The sequence below is a fragment of the Rhamphochromis longiceps genome, linkage group LG12, assembly GCF_057381845.1.
Source record: "Rhamphochromis longiceps isolate RC_006_pf linkage group LG12, R_longiceps_female_GT1.1, whole genome shotgun sequence".
NCBI classification, from domain to species: domain Eukaryota; kingdom Metazoa; phylum Chordata; class Actinopteri; order Cichliformes; family Cichlidae; genus Rhamphochromis; species Rhamphochromis longiceps.
Window position 1 is genome coordinate 34,617,341 of NC_140568.1, and position 19,442 is coordinate 34,636,782.

The following is a 19,442-nucleotide window of genomic DNA, read 5'->3' on the forward strand; positions in this document are numbered from 1 at the left end:
AGGGGCGTGTAAGACTGCAACTCTGCTTCCTGGTCACATTTTGTGGGGTTAATACGTTGGCCTGATTTCTAGAAATGAGAGCTGCTCCATTCAAAGTGGGATGGATGCCGTCTCTCCTAACAAGACCAGGTTTCCTCCAGAAAGTTTCACAATTATCTATGAAGCCCACGTCGTTTTTTGGACACCACTCAGACAGACAGCAATTTAAAGATATCATCTGGCTAAACTTGACACCCCTGGTCTGATTGGGCAGGGGAATTCAATATGGTTAGTGACCTCCGATTGACATAATCGGGTGTCATTATTGCCGGCATGAATTATAATTTTAATGAATTTACGTTTACCCTTAGCCAGCAGTTTTAAATTCCCCTCAATTCGCCAAATATCCCTTCATTACGAAAGCTGGCTTTTTTAAGAAGAAGGAACATTTGAGGTCAGACTAACATCTGTAGGAGCTGAAAGCATCTTCTGACGTTAAAAATCTCCTGGATTTACGAGCGGAGATGTTATCAAAACGAGTGCGTAATCTGCACTTTACGTGGATGACTCAAAGCTGATATCGCGGTGCTAAAACTTAGCACTGCAACACTGTTTTCATGAAACAGAGCAGAAATGAACTGAAATGAACTTCCTTTTCTCAGCAGTGTGTACACAGAGAGCAACTTCTCTCTGCTCAGTCTGTAAAAAAGAAAATCTTTAGTGTGTTAGATTAATCCCTCAATGTTGCAGTGTGCTATTCAAACTAAGAAGCGGTGCACTCTACATCCACATGACACAGTAACATGGTAACTGGAAAGCTGTTTTCAAAGAGAAGCACTTGTGGGAAACCTGAGCTCACATTGGATTTTTGAGCCATTATATCACATTTCTTTTACTGAAGTGTGTCTTTGTATAGAAATTACAGTGCATTTTTAGTAGCTCATTCTGCAATTGTGGATAATTTCCTTCAGTAAATCTGTCCTATAACGTGTCAGATAAAATACAAATTATTTTCTTATGTTTTGCTCTTGTGGTCCAGTGCAGCCTGTTTCCTCCTGTGTTGCATTTCTGTGACTGCAGTCAAAATTCTCTCCATCGATCACTTATCCCAGCTGACCTGAAGTAAAAATTCATGATAAAGGCTGTGGATTCATTTGAATCAAACAGAAGAGGAGAGGAAAAGGGTGCAACTTCAATCACACGAGGTTACTGTTTATTGCAGGGGTGTCAAACATAAGGCCAGAATTAGCCCAGTAAAGACTCCAATCTGGCCATTGCATGGCTTTGGAATTTTTTTACTTTAAACATATTTGACTCCATCATATATGTAATAGATCAGAATGGATCATCTTTAGGGCTGATACCAATCAGGTTTCTTCAGTAAATACAATGAGAGTCCATCTGCAGCTCACACTAGTGTTTTCAGATTCATCCTGCTTGCTTCATCATTCATGCTGACATGCTTACAAACTTTAACTTATTTACAATCTTAGTTAAAGCATACTCTACTCAGCTAGTTCAGCTCAGGCTGATGTCATTCATGCACAACGTATGACCCAAAATGAATCATAAGATGAAAACTTTTACATTTGTTTATTATAATTTACTCCAGACTCACTGAGATTTTTCTCAAAACCAAACATCTAGACTTTGATTACAATTCTTCTGGTGTCTGCAAATATCTACAAAAAACAGTGATTATAAAGGTCTGCTATGTTGCCCCCTGGTGGGCTGTGAAAGTGTTGCATATGGGTTGTGAGTGTTTCATCGCACACTCATTGGTCAGATATAAAAACCAAATGAGCAACACATCACACAAGTTTCTCTGTGTTTGCAGTATCACTATAATGCTGGTGATGACAGAGAAAAGCCCTCGCAGGTCTGTCTGCAGTCTTTGCGCTCCACTGCTGCTTTCAAGTTTGGTCTTTTTCTTCAAGTTTCTTTCAGCATTGACGATGTAAAGTTCGATGCACCTCTTGAGCTTAACCTGTGTGATCAGTGCTGGGTAACCAATCTCCACAATGCTCACTGTGTCGTCATCATCAGTTTGGAGGAGCTGTGAAGCTGCAGGTGCAGGATTGTCTTCATACTTATTCGGAGGGTGAGGAGTTGAAGGGGAATCTGTTGAGGAGTTTTTCGTTGCGGTGCTGTTACTTGTGGCGCTGCTGGCAGTGCCAAGAGCAGCAGTAATTGATGCAATGGTGGAGTTCACAGTAGCAGCTGTGGGGGGTTTAGATGTAGTCACAGCTGGTTTGAGGTTTGGTTTTCGATTCTTTACAGGGACAAGATCTGCTCTATTCATGCAGGACTTTATGAAACTATCAAATGTTACGTCAACTTGTATGTATTCGTAATCTCTGCTGAAGTCATTTGTATCAGTAGATCTAATACCATACTTCCTGTACATGTAGTAGTTGTAGTAATACTCCTCCTGGGGGCTGTGGAAGTGAAAGTGAGGACGGGGGAACCTTCCTAACCCGTAGCCCAGGGCCATTCCTGTCAGAGCTCCTCCAGCTGCCGCCAATGCTGCTCTGCGACCAAAACCTTTGGATTTATCAGAGGGAACAAAGCCCTGTGCCTTTGCATAGTTTGAGAAGGGAGAGCCGCCACCAGCACCATAACCCCCATACCCAAAGCTGCTGGCATAGTGAGGACTCAGGATTTTGTTGTTTGGGTTGTGGTTTATGTATCCGCCTGGATAACCCCCGTAACTGCCATAACTGCCCCAGTATGGGTAGCCCGGTCCTGGGTAAGCACCAGCTTGATGTCCTGGGTACCCTGGGTAGAATCCTTGATTAGGATACCCACTTTGGTAAGGGTATCCTCCTGGTCTGCCTGGTTGTTGAGGGTAACCTCCTTGGTTGGGGTTACCTCCTTGGTAAGGGTAACCTCCTGGTCTGCTTGGTTGTTGAGGGTAGCCTCCTGTGTTGGGGTTACCTCCTTGGTAAGGGTAACCTCCTGGTCTGCCTGGTTGTTGGGGGTAGCCTCCTTGGTTGAACTGTGTGGACTGTTGGGTCTTAGACTTAGTGTCCTGATTAGGTTTTGTTTTTGAAGGCTTCTTAAAAGCATTCATTATCTGAGGAAACTTTCCTCTTTTGGAAGCCAGTGAAGGTTTAATGTGAATGACGAGAAGAGGTAGACACAAGATGGCTATAAGTGTTGGCTTCATCTTTGTACCACTGCAGAGAGAAGTCAGAGAAGAAAGCAAACAGGAAGACACTAGTAATATTATAATTTATCCTCTGTAGGCCACGAGGTTTCATTTTTCACACCTGGAGTCTTCCTCCTTTTCTTTGTGTGCAGTCTATTTTTGACTAAACCCCCCATAGAGTTGAGTGACATAATATTGTAAATCTATGTGCACAGCCCTGCCTTTAACAGCACTGATCCGTACTTGCGCAGTGCTGTCTTATGATTATTTAATATAAATGGAAAAACTCACTGAAACCTTAAAATGCATGACCCTAACTGTGAAGTTAGAAAAACCTCTGAATAATCTTTGAAATGCATGTAACTGTATCAGTGCATTGCATCAATTACAACCGTCATATGCGTTTGCACGACACATTCTTGCCCTACTGTTATCAACACGAAGCTGTAGGTCCGTTAAAGCTGGCGAGCTTAAAATAGAGCAGTCTTTCAGCAGCCAGCCATATTTATAGCTGTTTTTAAAACGCAAAACACTTGCTTGAATCGCTCCCCGCCACCAAAAGGAAAACAAAGAAGTGCACAAAACTTATCTATCACCTGATGTCCACGTAAAGTCTCTCACCAGGTCGAGCCTGTAATCACGAACACGTTGCCTCTGTTTGCTCTTAGGTTAAGACAAATTCACCACAAAGCACACAAACACATACTGACCTGTGCTTCCAGCGAGTCCACGGCAGCACTGCTTGTGTATGAGATAAACTTCAAATGTCAGCCCCTCCTGTCCCCATGGCGACAAAAAATTCAACCCCCTTCCCGTCACCATCTCCCAAAATACACCACAGACATTCACACACTCACTCTGTCATTCATTGTCAATCTCGACCCAGAGAAAACACATTCATTTAAACCTTCGACTCAAGCTCAAACTAGAGACAACAACTTTTCTGACTCTTTTAAAAATGTCTTTGATATCCTTCACAGCGCAGGTGAGCAGCTCACACTGGTGTCATCCATCCACAGATGTTGGCATTAGATGAAAGGTTTAAGATTTTTTTTAAAAATTATAATTTACTGAAAATCGGGATGTTTCTCAAAACCATAAATCTAGATTTCCTTTGACTACGAGATCTTCAAATTTCTAAACCAGGGGTTAGACGTGTGGGGTGCTGCCCCCTGGTGGGCCGTGAGGGTGTTGCGGGGGGAGAAGAGTAGTGTCTCTTGGCTTGTGACATTCTTAAGTTTGGGAATGAGTGATCTAAACTCATTTTCACAGAAGTCCATATTAAAAAAATCCAAAAACAGTTTCAGATGAAGGGCCAAATGACTGATACACCATGCTGCTGTTGCACTCTCTTCTTTTTCCTTTTCTGTGTTTCTCCATATGATGAAGGCCTCAGAGCAGCTCTGTTTGGATGTTGCTGCCCAGCAGCATCAGTGTAATGCGGGTGAATATAGACAAAACCCTTGGACGACACCTCTATAGTCTCTACTTCTGATTTTAAGCTCCAGCTTTTTCTTTAAGAGCTTTTCGACATCCATTGCATTAAGCTCTCTGCACTTCCTGAGCTTCATCTGATCTGTTCTTGTCACCGTGTGTAGTTCACTTTAGCGTCAGGTCTAACAGGCACAAGATCTGTTCGATTATTCATGCAGAACTTCATGAAACTGTCAAATGTCTCAGCAGGTTCATTGTCTCTCACGACAGGCTTCAGGAAATTATATAAATATTGAAAGCCTCAACTTTACTCCTCCAAACATACCTCTTCTCATTGTGATTAAAAAACAAAACAAACCCTCAATACTCTGATCTTGTATGACCATAAAATTCTTCTTCAGGAGGTATTTGGCTCCTCCATGTGGGCAGCTGCTCCCATGATGAGTGTATGTCAACTTCAGACTACACCTGTACACATCTGTAAGTGGTTTTATGTTTGATCCTAATTTGCAACCAAGTCTATTTACAGGCCATTTATCAGCAAGAATATTAAATCAGTAGAACTTTACTTTGATCAGAAACACAAACTAAAGTGATTTAATGTCTCCTTGATTAGGTTACAGGACAAAATCCTGAATATGGAGTAACATTTAATGTTTGAACAAGTTTAAAGTTTTGAGTAACTAAAGTTTCGAATTAAGAGCTCGAGTAACTAGCTGGCACTCATCCACAACACACTGAAAGCATTAAAAGCTATGAACTAATGAGACTAATGACTGTAACGGCTCTGAAGTGGGCAGAGAAAAAGAGAAAGTTGACACCCTTTATCTCTAACTGGGTCTGAGTTTGTCAAACCTGCGAACACAAAGAAAGCCTGGATATGCTGAACTGGCATTGCAGTACACCCATCATGACCTCTGACCCCAGAGTCAGGTGTGACTACAGGGTTCTTTAGAAAGCACTGATCCGTTACTGATGACACAATGTTGCAAAAACAGTTCACATCCATTAAAAACTGAAGCACAAAAGAGAGAAAGTTTTGAGTCTTTTTATTGATCTCCTTCAGCGCAGGATGTAGAGATGATTGAAAAGGTGTCTGCTTTTCCCATCAGTAACAACACTGGTGATTATAATTCGAGGAATCATTTGGATCAAACGGGAAAGGGGCCAAACAGGAGACAGTCTATAAAGAAAAAGGTGCAACTGGGCGCTTCAAACACAGAGGTGACTGAAAAACCAAAGTAATATATTCTGGTGACAAACAATCACCCTCTAACCATAGGCACATGTGTAAAACCAGTGAAACAAGTCTTAACCAGCAATGATTGGAGTTAAAATGTCCTTTCAGTTATGTCATCCACTTCCAGGAGGTGCCTACGGATAAACAGCAACGAGTGGGGAAAAAAGAAATAAAACACCACACAAGTTGCTTCTCCATTAAATGTTTACAGGGAGTTTGAAGCATCACACACACAAAGCTGGAGAAACCTTCCAACTTTGATGACAGTAAATATGGGGGCATAACGATGTTAGACATTTGGGCAAATCAGCCACGATACCAAAAAATAATCATCTCATGTGTGGCTTCAGGCTTACAGCTTCTCCACGCGAGCGGACATCAAGCATTTTCCGTTTAAAGACTCTTTAGCATCATAGTGTTAAAACATAATACACTTGAAATAGCTTGTCCTTTCAGTGGCTGTACCAGTGAGCTCGCACTTAATGACGAACCCCTCTTCACTTAACAGCAGCACGTCATCATCACCCCCCCACCCACCCCAATCTAAACCTGCTGTTTCACCATAAGATCAACTCAATCTCTGACATTTTAATACCTTTTATATTTTATGTAGGCAGCATCTTTCTGGTGCCTACAGCTGACTTTAACAAAGGTGGGGCAGCTACTGTGGGGAAAAAAAGAAAAGAAAAAAGAAAAGGGTTGACTTCTCTCTCAGCTGGCACAGGAGTTAAAAACACCTGCAAATAAAACCTGGTATGCGCATAACAAACTGTACAAAGCTGCTGCTGCTTCAGTTACAGAACACAAAAACAAAAATGAGCATATTTACAAATGTACAAAGGGAGAAACCATCGTCATCACAAACAGTTCACCAGGAAATGACTTCAGGTCACAGAATCAGCAGCCATCAGCTGACTGCCAGGGCGGTAGCACGTTGGGAGAGTGTCAGAGATCGGGGTGCGCAAAGCTGAGGTGAAGCCGCCGAACCTGCAGTGAGGAAGATGAGGAGCGGGCAGGACTCCTGGGTGAGATGCTGGTTCAAAAACAGAATAAGGGGTTTTAGCCCCGTCCATTCCTCCCCTCGCTCCAGGCTCTCCTGCTCATCTTCACACGCCGTTCGCACTGATCTTGCTCTTCTGGGTTCCTTCTATTGCCGCTTTGGCCTGTGGAAAAGATTGGAAGAGTGTTTAAACATTATCATCTCCTACTGAACATGTATCAAGACAAAACAAATTTCTTCTTAACGCTGTTAATAAGTCTGCAGTGACCCAAGAAATACAATGGACACAGTGACGTTGTTGCCTGGGTCAAACGAGTTGCAGCATGGTGCCCAGACACTGAGAAAACACGGCAAACACATTGAAGAATATGCAATTCTGAAGAATTTACGGCCATGAGCTGTCGGTAGATAAAGAAGCCCATACACCTAGACCTGTGGCTTGACTTGGCCTTTTACACACTAGCCGTGAATGTATTAACAATCCATAAAGAGCGGAAGATGTTTGCAGGAAAGAGGTAAAAAGATGTCTGCTTCTTTGTGTATTTGGAGCCCATGATTTGTGTGATCTTCCAAATGTAGAAAAAAATATTTTTAAAACATCTGCACAAAAAAAAATCCCAATAATACACCCAAATAACAGTGCATTTCTTTAACTTCAGTGTCTAAAATGTCAAAACTTAAGGCACAAATCCAATCTCCCCTTAGGTATGTTCTTATGGTTTCCCACACTAATGCTATTTTTAGACTGCCTCAGGATGTTACAGTAAACCTTCCTGTTGGCCGTCTCACTCTGGGGGGCAGGGTGAGCAAACGGTGCTCTGCACAACTGAAAGTTGAGAGAAAAAGCTCATCACCTGACATCACTCACACCTTGCACAAACTGCAGCACAGTACAATCTCTCTGGAGCTTAAAGAACACCTCGAATCAGCAGCCAGGAGTGAATAGTTCACCACTAATCAGCTCTGAAAGCGCTCAGTTAGGCCCAGACTTTGCAAAGGCATCATTAACATGTTTCACTGATTTATCATGACGGATAAAAATGATTTCACGTCTTTAAAACATAAATAAACAAAGGAGAAATCAAACGACCAGGACTCATGGCAGTCATTAACATTTGAAATTAGACTCGTTTGAAAGATGCTAAAAATAAGATGAAAAAAAATCCGTACAAGGAATCTTAAAATGTCTTTACACATCTTGGGAGGACTGACTTTAAAAGATAAATGTGACTGTGTGACAGTCACAGGTCGTTTTCAGATATTTTTAACCCTCACGGATTAATTTATTATTCTGTGTCTATGTTTTATTCTGCTTTCAGTGATTACCTAAAAGATTTATCATAAGAGCACGTCAATCGCATGTTCAGGTCAGTGTGACAGACGAATGAGACCAAAGTGGGAAGAAATTACTGGAAACCATTCAGGTTTCTGTGGACACTCACCTGAAGGACTTCAGCAGGAGTCAGAGGTTTGTCTGACACGGCTGGAGCTTTGTCTCTCACTTCCTCTGCCTAAAAGTCGATAGAGGAGAAGAAAAATATGATAAATATATCATTAGAGAATAATAATGGATACAACTGACTGGCTTTATGTCCTGTGTTGGGAAGTATAAATGACGATTAGTAATTTATTTTGTCCCTTATATCTCAGAAAATATCCATGCACTCAAGTATGCCTAAAAATGGGCAGCAGAGCTCCTCCAGCATGAAAATAAAGTTTTGGTCTTGAGGAGGAAATCTCTGCAGACCTGCAGCTTTGGCCCAATTTCCTGTGTCATAAATACAGTTCATCTGATCTCGTGCTCATGTGTGTTGTTGGGGTTCAGTGTTTGGTTTTGTTAGGCGTGCACTGACCGGTCTGTCTTTGATGATGAGTGCAGGGTCTGCCAACCTGTCGCTGCTGACTGGGACTGTATTTGCTACTGGGTTTTCCTCTGGAGTAACACCAACCTTCTGCAGACCAACCAACAAATATGAGGTGAGAAGAACACATCTAAAATCATAAACTGCTCTGGTTTAATTTGATTATCATTCTCTTTCTCAGATGTGCTCTATTTCACATTCAAAACCTGTTTTTATATTTCCAGCTTTTTACTTTCTACTCTGTTCTTTTGGTTGTATTTAAAACAGTTTTTATTTCCATCATGATTAGCAAAGACGATCCTGTTTTTTGTTTTTTTTAAACAGCTGGAGTGTTAAGCGTTGTGCAGCTTTCTCTGACCGACTGATAGGTCAGTGAATTAAGTTGTAGGATTTTAAATTGTCTGCAAAGGACGAACCTCGATCTTAGGAACAGGCGGGATGACGTGGGGTTTGGGTTTGAGGTCTGTCAGGTACATGGCTCTGGAGAGCAGCAGCAGCGATGGAGGAACGTTCTCATTCAGGTGCAGGTCCAGCCACTAGATGAGAGAAAAACATTTATGAAACGAGATTACTGGAAAGGTATAAAAGGTTTGCTTTTGATTAAAAGGTTTTTTCTAATTAGCTCTGATATTTGGATCAGACGTCGACCTGATCCTGACTTTAAGAACTGGATGGAAAAATCGGTGGTGGTGAGATTGTCTCATTAATTTAGATCTGTGTTGTTGTAAACACCAATAACTTTTTTATTTATTTTATTCTGTTATTTCCTCATTTTCCTTTATTATTTTTCCAATTAAAACCCATTCAGTGCATTTATATTCTTGGATGCCTGTATTTGTAAGGATTTATTTTGCAAAGTTGGCAAACCTGCTAATATTAGTCTCAACAGGCTGAAAAGCAGATCCAATAACTGGACCAATAGCTTGCCATCATGTCCTACAGTACTCCTCATTTTTCTCCAAGATGAACTTGTCTTCAAGAGCAAATCTGAACCATTTTGCTCCAGCTGACCTCAAACAGCGGTGTCTGTGGGCGACTCCCAACTGAACACTTAAAGAAAACACGTTAAAAACCGGCTGCTCACCTGCTGCATCTGCTCACGAAGCTGATCTGTAGTAAGACCGAGAGACCTCATCCCACGAATGCGGCACGCTGCCTGCAACTCTGACACACTCATGGCCGCCACACCCTCGGCTGCAATCATCTGTGAAGGGATGAAAGAGGAAGTGAAAAACTGAAGCATGAGAAAAGTTACTCTTTAGCTTGATCAACGTATGTCTAGCAGCTGTGTACATATGCAGCACAGTAAAAAGAGGATATATTTGGTGTTTCAGAACTTTCTACCTTAAAAGGAAACATTGTAGTAAAACTGATCTGAAACAAGTCAAGTCAGAGACATTTATTACAGATTTACTTCTTGTTAAAGATGTACTATTTTTATGTGCAGTAACATCAGACACTAAGTAAAGCAGGAAAGAAGAGAAAGGGATAATCTGATCATAACTGGCAGATGATTAAACCCAGCCTGTGATGTCACCTGAGATGATTAATGGTTGTTTAGTTTTACAGCCTTTGTGTATCTCTCCTAGTCACAGCTGTAAACTTGTGGTAACGAGCTTTCAGTCTCACCTCATCGTCCGACTTGATGGCTCTGAGTTTCATCATCAGCTGAAAGCGCAGCAAGTTGTTGGTGCCAATAGGCTGCAGCTCCAACAGTTTGCACAGAGCCACCAGCTGGGGGCGCTCCAGGTGCTCCAGCGTCAGCTCGTCCTCAAACAGCTTGGAGAAGCGGACAATGTCCTTCGTTTGGGGTTGCTCTCCTGTGCCCCGAACCTGAAATGGAAAGTTACGGACGCATTACTATAGTAAAGCTTCTTCAGTCATCCCTCAAACACGTGACAGCGGATCAGTAACAACGTTAGAGCAACGAGTTTGCTGTCATTCACCTCCTGCACGTATTTGGAGAAGCGCTGCGCCTCATCGTCCGACTTTGCTTTATTCCTTCGAGCCATCTCAGCGATCGTCTCCTGCAGAAACTTAGCCAGCTCCAGCTTCGCAGCCAGACCTTTCTTCTGCTTCTCCTCCTGCAGGATGACAACAATTGTTTAAAAATGCAAGGCAACAAGCAAAGAGAGGCTAAAGAAACTATGTCCTTAAAGTTTAGAGAGGAAAACATTTTGGGGAAGAGATCAGAGTGATGCGACAAGATCATCTGAGAAGGGGGGGAAAACAAAACAAAACACAGTCTCTGATTGATTATGTTTAGCTGCATTTAACACCCATTATATATATTATACGGAAACCATAGAGCTTTTTATGGGAAACTAATTTATGCTTCAGTATAGGTATCAGGAAGAATGTTTAGGATAAGAAGCTTTTACAGCTCAATAAAAAGGAAGCCCACATTTTCCCTTTGACAGCATTTTGCTTACTGCAAATAATAAAATGTATATCACAGTAAGTTGAGTTTACATTTGGCTTGGACTTTCCCTGACATTGCTTTTAACGCTGTTTTACTTTTTTCTTTAATTGTTATTATTGTTAACTAAGTTTCAGAGAGCAGACACCTCCAAGCTGCCCAGCAGCATGACAACATATCTCTGAATCATTCAGCTGTGCTCCAGAACAACCACGCAGGATCAGAGATAACAGGGCGCACACAACAGAAACTTTCAGTGCGTGAGGGAAGACGGCGTTTAACACATCAGAAATGATGATGCAGTTTAAGAAAGACCGATATCAGAACAGGTCATAGGAATAGTTACAGTTGTTGACAGATGCACCTACTTAACACATAAAAAGTTCAAAGGTTGTCTGCTGACAACATGTTAAAAAACAAAACATTTAGAGTTTACATTGTGCTTATAAATGCCAGACACGTGTCTCAGAGTAAACTATCAAGATTAGATCAAGTAAGCAGGCTGCTGGAGTCACGTCTGAAAGGTTATATAATCCCAATGAACCCTATTATAAGTTCACTCAGGCAGCAGAGTGTGTGTATGGGTATGTGTGTGTGTGCATGCCTTTTTGGTCTCCGTCTCAAAGGTGGAGGGCAACATCTCTGGGAACAGTTTGAGGAAGACGGGAAGAAGGAACTCCATGAAGGGGACGATGATAAACACCATGAAGGGCACCAGACGGAAGAGGTCAGCACAGGTCCTCATCAGCTGCAACAAACAGAAACAGTGCAAGACAACAGTATTTATGCTGTGGTGCTGCTGACTGTGGGTCCTTCCACAGCAGAGGTAGAAGAGGGACAGCCATGGACGAGGGGTCCTATAAAAGCACAGATCAAAGTTTACAGTTTAACTGTCAGGGATGCACCAATATGATATTTGTCTGACAGCGACCGAGGGTACGTCCAGAGGTACACTTTAACCATAACAGTGAAGAAATGCTGGCCAATCAAAAGCCCACAAATGATAATACAGCACACAGTCTGAAATCAAAAGTAAAAGGAGATAAAGGTACACACCTTTGACATCGTTTCTGTGTAAACACAGAAAATGAATATTAAAATGCATTTCAAGATGCACAGAGGTTTAACAAAATACCTGCATACGTGTGGACGTAGCCCATGCATCTGTGATAAGGTGCAAATTTATGGGTGCTATCTACTTTCTCTTCCATGCTCAACTGTGGCTGGTGATGCAGCAGAACTAGTTCACGAGTTGCTATGCCAGGAAGAATAAGGACCGCCAGCTGCAGTTCAAGATGGAGGACATGTGTGACCATGGCTGTTTCCCAGCTTCACCAACAATAACTGTACCTGAAGCGCTACACATGTCATCAGGAAAAGTAAACCAACTGACAGTTTCTGTCAAATATTGATGTAGACTTGCTGGCACTGTGAGGACATAAACGGCCCTCAGCTTGTCAGTCAAACTGGCTATTTCCATTATCATACACACACACACACACACACACACACACACACACACACACACACACACACCGGTCAGCGATTCTCTGCGCGATCAACCTCTCATATGTTTAAGCTTGCTGCGGGAGATTTCACTTGTCATGTTTGCATAGTAAGCTAACGATTGATAAGACGATGTCAGAGGAATTGGTGCGCAAATTATCATCACTCACCAATCAGTGCTGTCGCTCTCTATACACAGTTCGCGCGATTGCAAAGTGAAAGCAAAAAACAAGCGCAAATTAAAACGTGATTTCAATATGTCACATATTGACAGTGGCTCATCGACGCCAATGACATAATTACCCAGCTACATTTCCGAAAGAATGCAAAAGCATTGACATATTGTAGCGGGTCAGGGCTGTTCGGGGTTCTGTTTGTACAGTTATGTTTTGTTTATGTTGCCATAGTGACGGGTGACGCCCTCTCGCTGCTGCGGTGTGTCCTTCCGGGGTCAGAGGGCGCCCTATGTGTTGTTGTTGTTGCTGTGCGGTTGCCGCGCTGAGCAGTTAGCTAGCAGCAGTGTTCTTCTGCAGATGTCAATAAACGGCTGTGCTCCCTGGCTAGCTCACGGGAAGCAAGACCAAACGATACCTCCGTCTCCTCCTTGTCTGAGCTCGCGACAATATATTTTTCCTTCCTACAAAGCCCGACTGGAAAAATCGCTAGCCCCGGGACGTCGGGCTAGCGATTTTGCAAGCCCTGTATCTGATTGAGGAATCACTCATCTGTGGGAAAGAGTTTATTACAGAGAAATGGCTCTTTCCAAAATAAAAGCTATACTATACGCTTCTTCTGGGCTATATTCTCAGCAGCATATTGTAGCGGGTCAGGGCTGTGTTTGTACAGTTATGGGGTTTTTTTATGTTGCCATAGTGACGGGTGACGCCCTCTCGCTGCGACGGTGTGTCCTTCCGGGGTCAGAGGGCGCCCTGTGTGTTGTTGTGCAGTTGCCGCGCTGAGCAGTTAGCTAGCGGCAGTGTTAATAAACGGCTGTGCTCCCTGGCTAGCTCACGGGAAGCAATACCAAACGACACCTCCGTCTCCTCCTTGTCTGAGCTCGCCACATTGGTGTCAGAAGTGTGATGATGGTGGCACCCCATGTTCTGACCCGAGTGACTTTTCCCCCGCCGGTCGTGACCGGCCAGTGCGCCAAAAGAAGGCACCTGGACATTTGCAGGACTTTGTGTGGGGTAATGGGGTCGTCGGGGACGACTGACCCCTTAGGTGGGGGCTATGTAGCGGGTCAGGGCTGTTCGGGGTTCTGTTTGTACAGTTATGTTTTGTTTATGTTGCCATAGTGACGGGTGACGCCCTCTCGCTGCGGCGGTGTGTCCTTCCGGGGTCAGAGGGCGCCCTGTGTGTTGTTGTTGCTGTGCGGTTGCCGCGCTGAGCAGTTAGCTAGCGGCAGTGTTCTTCTGCAGATGTCAATAAACGGCTGTGCTCCCTGGCTAGCTCACGGGAAGCAAGACCAAACGACACCTCCGTCTCCACCTTGTCTGAGCTCGCCACAATATTAAATATATCAGGTCCCCATAAGGAGAATCATGTGCTAACGGCTGTCTAAATGAGTCGGGTAAAGTTTGTAGCATGCATGCTTGTTGTTTTTGTCTGCTTCCACTTGTCTTTGCACTAGGATGACGTCGGTGTAAATGTGCAGTCATATTCGTTGTGTTCCCACTAGTGCTGTCAGCGTTAATCTCGTTGAAATGACGTTAACGCCACAACACGGCAAATCTCCGTTAACGAGCTACCCCTGATCGCCCCTTGCGTGGGGCGTTAACGAGCTAACTGCGCTAACACACTAGTTCCCACCCATGTGATTGAGCATTGCGTGGCACATCCAACATACTGTTTTACTTTAGTCCATGATGCGCTTACCTTCAGGGTCATACGTCACATGAAAACCAAAATAATTCCAAACGCCAGATCTGAATGAGGGTGGGGGAGGTTCAATTTGCCATGTTGCAAGGAGAGCTTAACTTCTGTCTCGCTAGCTTGCCCTGCGCTCTTCCTTCTGAGGATGCTGTCTGTGTTGAGCGCTCTGTGTGTGTGTGTGTGTGTGTGTGTGTGTGTGTGTGTGTGTATGTATGTATATATAGATATATATATAGAGAGAGAGATAGATTGATAGATTCCTGTATAATATATGTGATCACAACTGTACCTTCTTGGTTGCTAAAATAGTTTGGTCATTAGAGATATAATAACATGACAAGCTGTGAAATCACACGAGTTGTGTATATATTTAGACATTCGGCAGGCGTATAAAACCTCTGTAGTGCTGCTGTTAGGTGAAAACAACCATTAAAAGAAAAAAAAAAATACACTTATTCAGCCTCATAGCTGTAGCACACTAAATGGCTTCAGCTTTAGGAGTAAATAGGCGTGTACAGGTTCTTGATAAAATACAGACCGTGATATTTCTCTGAATCCCAAAACACCAACTACACTGGGGATTAGTGTTTAAACAGTCAATCCTTAACGCACAGCAGGTCAGGCAGTCAGAGACAGGACATATTTAATGGCAGGATTTCATGCCACAGATTATATTTAACGTCATTCAGGATTTTCAGAGTCACTGAACAAAGACTGTAAAACCTCACATCCATCGTCCTCAGCTCCTTCTGATACAAAGCCAGTGAGCTGGGTGTGAAATGAATCTCAGTAACAGGACAGAAAGGGTGGTGGTGGAAGGGGATTGGATGACTCTCAAGCTGAGTGTTTGAAAATGAGTAGAAACCAGACAAACTACTGCTGCACCCAGACTGCAGCCTATTACAGCACATCACAGCAGGATAAACACAACAGCCTGCAAATTATGCAGGACAGAGCTGTGGAAAGATGGCTTCAAAGCTGTGAGATGGAAACTAAACGTAAGCATTTTCAAAAAACAAAAACTAAACTCACGCTACAATCCTGAAAACCCTAAAGACTAAAATTAGTCAGACTAATCCAACATTTAAGCTCCCTTACCCTTCTCCTCTCCCTGCGTGTGAGCACTTGTCCATGCAGCAGCCTCCACACCATCCTGCCAGCAATCTTGGTGTCGATACCGAGTAACCGGAAGCCGTTGTAGTAATGCTTCAACTCATCCACGAACCTCTGATACAGAGACTTCTTCACGAGTGCCTTGTCCTTAACCGGAGCAACGGTGGCTGCGGCGGCTGTTGGTGCTGGAGGGGCAGCAGATGGAGGTTGGGACTGAGGCGCAGCAGCTGGAGAGTCCTTTTTATCTCCTGAAGAAGCATCGTGAGCAGCAGCAGGTGGTGGTAGTGGTGAAGTCTTAGTGTCCTCCTGCTTTATGTCCTGGAGCCAAACACCTGAGCTGTGTAGGGAGCGAGTGAGGAGGACAGAGCTGTGGCTACGACCAAGGGGGTGGCCACGGAAACAGTGATGGTGACCATAGCGGGAGGACCTGAGTGGGAACGAAGGCGAGACGTGGCAAGGAGGGACTACGTGGAGATAGGCTTTGGAAGACAAGGAGGAGCAGCTGTGCCTCTTGGATAACAAATATGATCCCCTGTTGACAGAGAAAAAACAAAAACTGCTTAGACAATACTTTCCTTAAATGTATGTTTTAGTGACGGATGAGACCATCAATAACACAACGTTATGTTACTGAATACAAACACAGAATAGCTTCTGGTTCAGATTGCTGTAAATGAACTCCTCTGGATTTAAATCAGAGGAGGGAGTCAAATATACAGCTAGCAATCCAGAAGTGGACTCAAATTGTCCAACCGGGCCGACCGGATAGCTTTACAATATGTGAATGTTTCAAATTTCAATAAGAGGCTCATTTTATTTGAACTGTGGTGTGGGCACTGACTGCACTACCACACAGGAGATAAAGTTTAGGTCTAAAATCATCTGTCTGTGAAGCTTTAAAACCTCAAAAAGCTCCACTGTGACATTTAAACGATGTTTGTTAAGTTAGTGGGTGATGAATTAAACGTAGATGTTTTCTGAGTGGAACTTTTACTCATAAAAACCAGAAAAAAAATATTTCTGAAAAATAAGGAATTTGTGCAAACATCCCCCACAAAATGACCCATTTTTACTGCTCTTAGACTGGACTCTTATTTTGAAAGTGGGACTGTCGTTAACCAGTAAGGTCAAGCTAATTTTGTGGAAACCTCTGACATCATTCAGCCATGTCAGACAGACTCTCTATTATTAATTATCCTAAATCTAGTATGTCTGGTTTGAACTAGCAGGATAGTGAAGTCACAACATACAACAAGGTACCCTGGTGAAAACTTGAAAAAAGCTAATGTTTAGAAGAAAAAAAAAAGTCTATTAACCAATTCTATATACTAAGGGGGACGAGGGGAAGTGATCTCAAACTTTACCTTTTATACGACATATCGTTTATCAGCTATAAAGCTGTCATTAAACAGCAATTACACCCATAATAATAACAGCCGAACAGAAACTACTTCCAGCTCGCAGAATTGTACACATATCTGCGTTCACATTCACTCTAAAAATATTTGGATGAATCACCACATCACTCGTTCAGCTCCTTCTAGGAAACCATCTGTTTCTGAAAATTTCTTATTGTTTTAGCAACGCTTTCAGAGGGATACTGAATCTTCCGGCAGTCCCTGGAATCCAATGAACCCCCGCAATGAAACACCACTTCCTCCTCCAAACACCATCATTGCTACTATACACACATGAATGCAGAGGCCTTTTCTCACTTCTGTAGGCTTTTGTGTAAGTGTCAAGCACTGTTTGAGGTCACAGTTTACCTCCATATACCTCCAGAAAGAGCCTCTGCTAGCAAATACATATTAATGCAGTTTAAGAATGGACTCTTCACAGTTTGGGGAGCAAACATAAGGTCACAGTTTGCCCCCAGGACACTCCCCCGACCTCAAACAGTGCCTGCTACTAAATGTACATTAGGCACTGCCTGAGGGTAACCACCCTCTGAGAAGCTGTCCTGATGACTACACACCTTCAAGTGCTTTTCAGTTAACAATGGGAACTGTAACCAACTGCATACTTATCTAAGGACCCTTAAAACTCTTGTCTAAGACCTAAACTTATTCAGAGTTCTTGCAGTCCAGACACGAAATCAGTTTATTCTTCCAACAGTTCTCAGAATTATGGAAAAAGTTCATCTGACGCTAATATTAGATGAGGATGTTATCCCCCCCTCTGGTATGTACGCACATGAAACAGTGGCAACCCATCTTCATTTATTTATTTATTTATTTATTTATTTATTTAATGCACACTGTTTACCTGCAGGATGCACAAAAAGTTTACAAACAAACTGACCTGCCCTTTCTGTTCTTGGATCAAGAATGGGTTATATAGTTAACTATATAACTGTATGACTACACTCTCCTGCAACACAGCAGAATGCAACAGAGAGCTGATACTGACTATCAGTGACACGTGAAGTTATTTTGGTGACACTGACGTTTACACTGAAACAGCACATATGCATTTTTGTTGTTTTTCACAGTAGCTACACATTCAGACCAGAGGACAACTACTTTAGATTAGCCTGAGTTTAGAGTTTTCTGTCTACTTTAATGATGGTCCTGTTGGTGTCTCAACAATGTGCGTGTTCTTTACTTTTCCACTAAACCTTAAAAAGTGAAGCATATATTTCCTTCACTATATAAAAAAATGTGTTTCCTTATAAACATGTGTGTCCTTGTGTATTTTTGGCCCTTAAGTAATTTTTTCTGTTGTGGGGTTTCTTTCCCTTACTTTTCGCTTTTGTTTTCCTCATACTTCTTTTTCCTCCTGTAGTTTTTAAAGATTGTCCTCAGGTTTCTGAGTTTGCTCCCTTGTAAGTTAATTTGATTAATTTGAGCGTTTTCTCAAGCAAGTGTAAATATTATCCAGGCTTAAATGTGTTGTTTTAACTCGGTATCAGCATCGATCCTTGTCCAGCACTGGGTCGTGCTCTTTTGTTTACCTGTAGCAGAGCCCAACAACACGCCCCGACTCACAGTTTGCTCCAGCTTACACACAATAAGCGAAAGTATTCGAGCAAAAGTAAAAATAAAACTGTTAGGTACTAAAAGTAAAAGAAACCGTGTCCAACTGACTTACCTTGATCTTGTAACTGCGAGGAGCACCTGGTGACTAAAGACTGCCATTGTAGGGGCAGATTACAGTACTCTGTTAAACGGAGAAACAGCGAGGTTAGAGTTCACTCTTATGGGAACAGAAGTGAGACAGAAAACTACTGTAGTGCTAAAACTAACATTAAGACGACGAGACAGCAAATGAGCCCGATATTATGTAACAACAGTTTTAACGTGACTACTCATCTGAGAGGTACCACAGACTTAACTCTACCAGTTTCCCTAAAAAAATAATCTAACCTAACAGAAGACCTTAAGAACTGAACCCAAACCTTACTCCGCCTCTTTTTAAAGGCAGTAATAAAAGGACGTAACTTGATACCAAAACCAGGAGGGGTAAATTCCCAGGGTAAATTTCCGCCAGAGAAACACAGCCCTACGCTAGGCTAGCCGCTTAGCTAAAGTGAGCTAACCGGCTAACATAGTCGGTTAGCTGCGTTAGCTTAGCCGGCCGGTGCTAACTAAATGGCAGCCCACCAACCTCCAGCGTCGATGACCGAGCTATGGCTGCCGTAGCGGACAGGGCGATGTAAGGTTTCTCGGTAGGACGACAATAATATCCATCCACGGCACTCAATCCATGTAGAAGGGAACGATGAAAGTAACGGCCGGTGTAATGATAAACCCATTTACGGTGGGTTTCTCCGTCGAAAGTGCCCTCAGACGCGACAGGCTTGAGCTTCTTTACTGACAGTGTTTGTGTGTTTGTGCAGCCGTCACAGGCAGCTGCACTGAAAT

The 19,442-nt window shown here is 42.9% G+C and overlaps 2 protein-coding genes across 4 annotated transcripts; both read right to left on the reverse strand.

Annotated features, from left to right (window-relative positions):
• Positions 1-1,183: 1,183 nt before the first annotated feature.
• LOC146657702 (uncharacterized) lies at positions 1,184-3,973 on the reverse strand. 2 transcript variants are annotated; one of them, XM_085425991.1, is made up of 3 exons: positions 3,841-3,973; positions 2,935-3,158; positions 1,184-2,850 (listed from the first exon to the last, which is right to left on the reverse strand). In XM_085425991.1, exons 2-3 carry the CDS (start codon positions 3,146-3,148, stop codon positions 1,691-1,693), a joined length of 1,374 nt encoding a protein of 457 aa, XP_085282117.1. In that variant the 5' UTR covers positions 3,149-3,158; positions 3,841-3,973; the 3' UTR covers positions 1,184-1,690. The 2 variants fall into 2 exon arrangements, with proteins under 2 accessions (XP_085282117.1, XP_085282116.1); XM_085425990.1 differs by having other exon boundaries at positions 1,187-3,158.
• Positions 3,974-5,598: 1,625 nt separating this feature from the next.
• Positions 5,599-19,441, reverse strand: letm2 (leucine zipper-EF-hand containing transmembrane protein 2). Of its 2 annotated transcripts, XM_085425996.1 has the most exons (11): positions 19,186-19,441; positions 18,670-18,738; positions 15,565-16,111; positions 11,690-11,833; positions 10,613-10,750; positions 10,296-10,499; positions 9,751-9,870; positions 9,083-9,202; positions 8,658-8,756; positions 8,247-8,315; positions 5,599-6,967 (listed from the first exon to the last, which is right to left on the reverse strand). In XM_085425996.1, exons 2-11 carry the CDS (start codon positions 18,714-18,716, stop codon positions 6,911-6,913), a joined length of 1,545 nt encoding a protein of 514 aa, XP_085282122.1. In that variant the 5' UTR covers positions 18,717-18,738; positions 19,186-19,441; the 3' UTR covers positions 5,599-6,910. The 2 variants fall into 2 exon arrangements, with proteins under 2 accessions (XP_085282122.1, XP_085282124.1); XM_085425998.1 differs by lacking the exon at positions 8,658-8,756.
• Between the last annotated feature and the right edge of the window lies 1 nt (position 19,442).

Bases quoted from the DNA above. Each gene is read 5' to 3' on its own strand.
- LOC146657702 (XM_085425990.1), bottom strand. From the start codon at position 3,148: ATGAAGCCAACACTTATAGCCATCTTGTGTCTACCTCTTCTCGTCATT.
- letm2 (XM_085425996.1), bottom strand. From the start codon at position 18,716: ATGGCAGTCTTTAGTCACCAGGTGCTCCTCGCAGTTACAAGATCAAG. The intron at 11,834-15,564 runs GTAAGGGAGCTT...TGTTTGTTGCAG, and splicing joins CACGCAGGGAGAGGAGAAGG to CTGATGAGGACCTGTGCTGA. The intron at 9,871-10,295 runs GTGAGACTGAAA...ATCCCTTCACAG, and splicing joins CCATCAAGTCGGACGATGAG to ATGATTGCAGCCGAGGGTGT.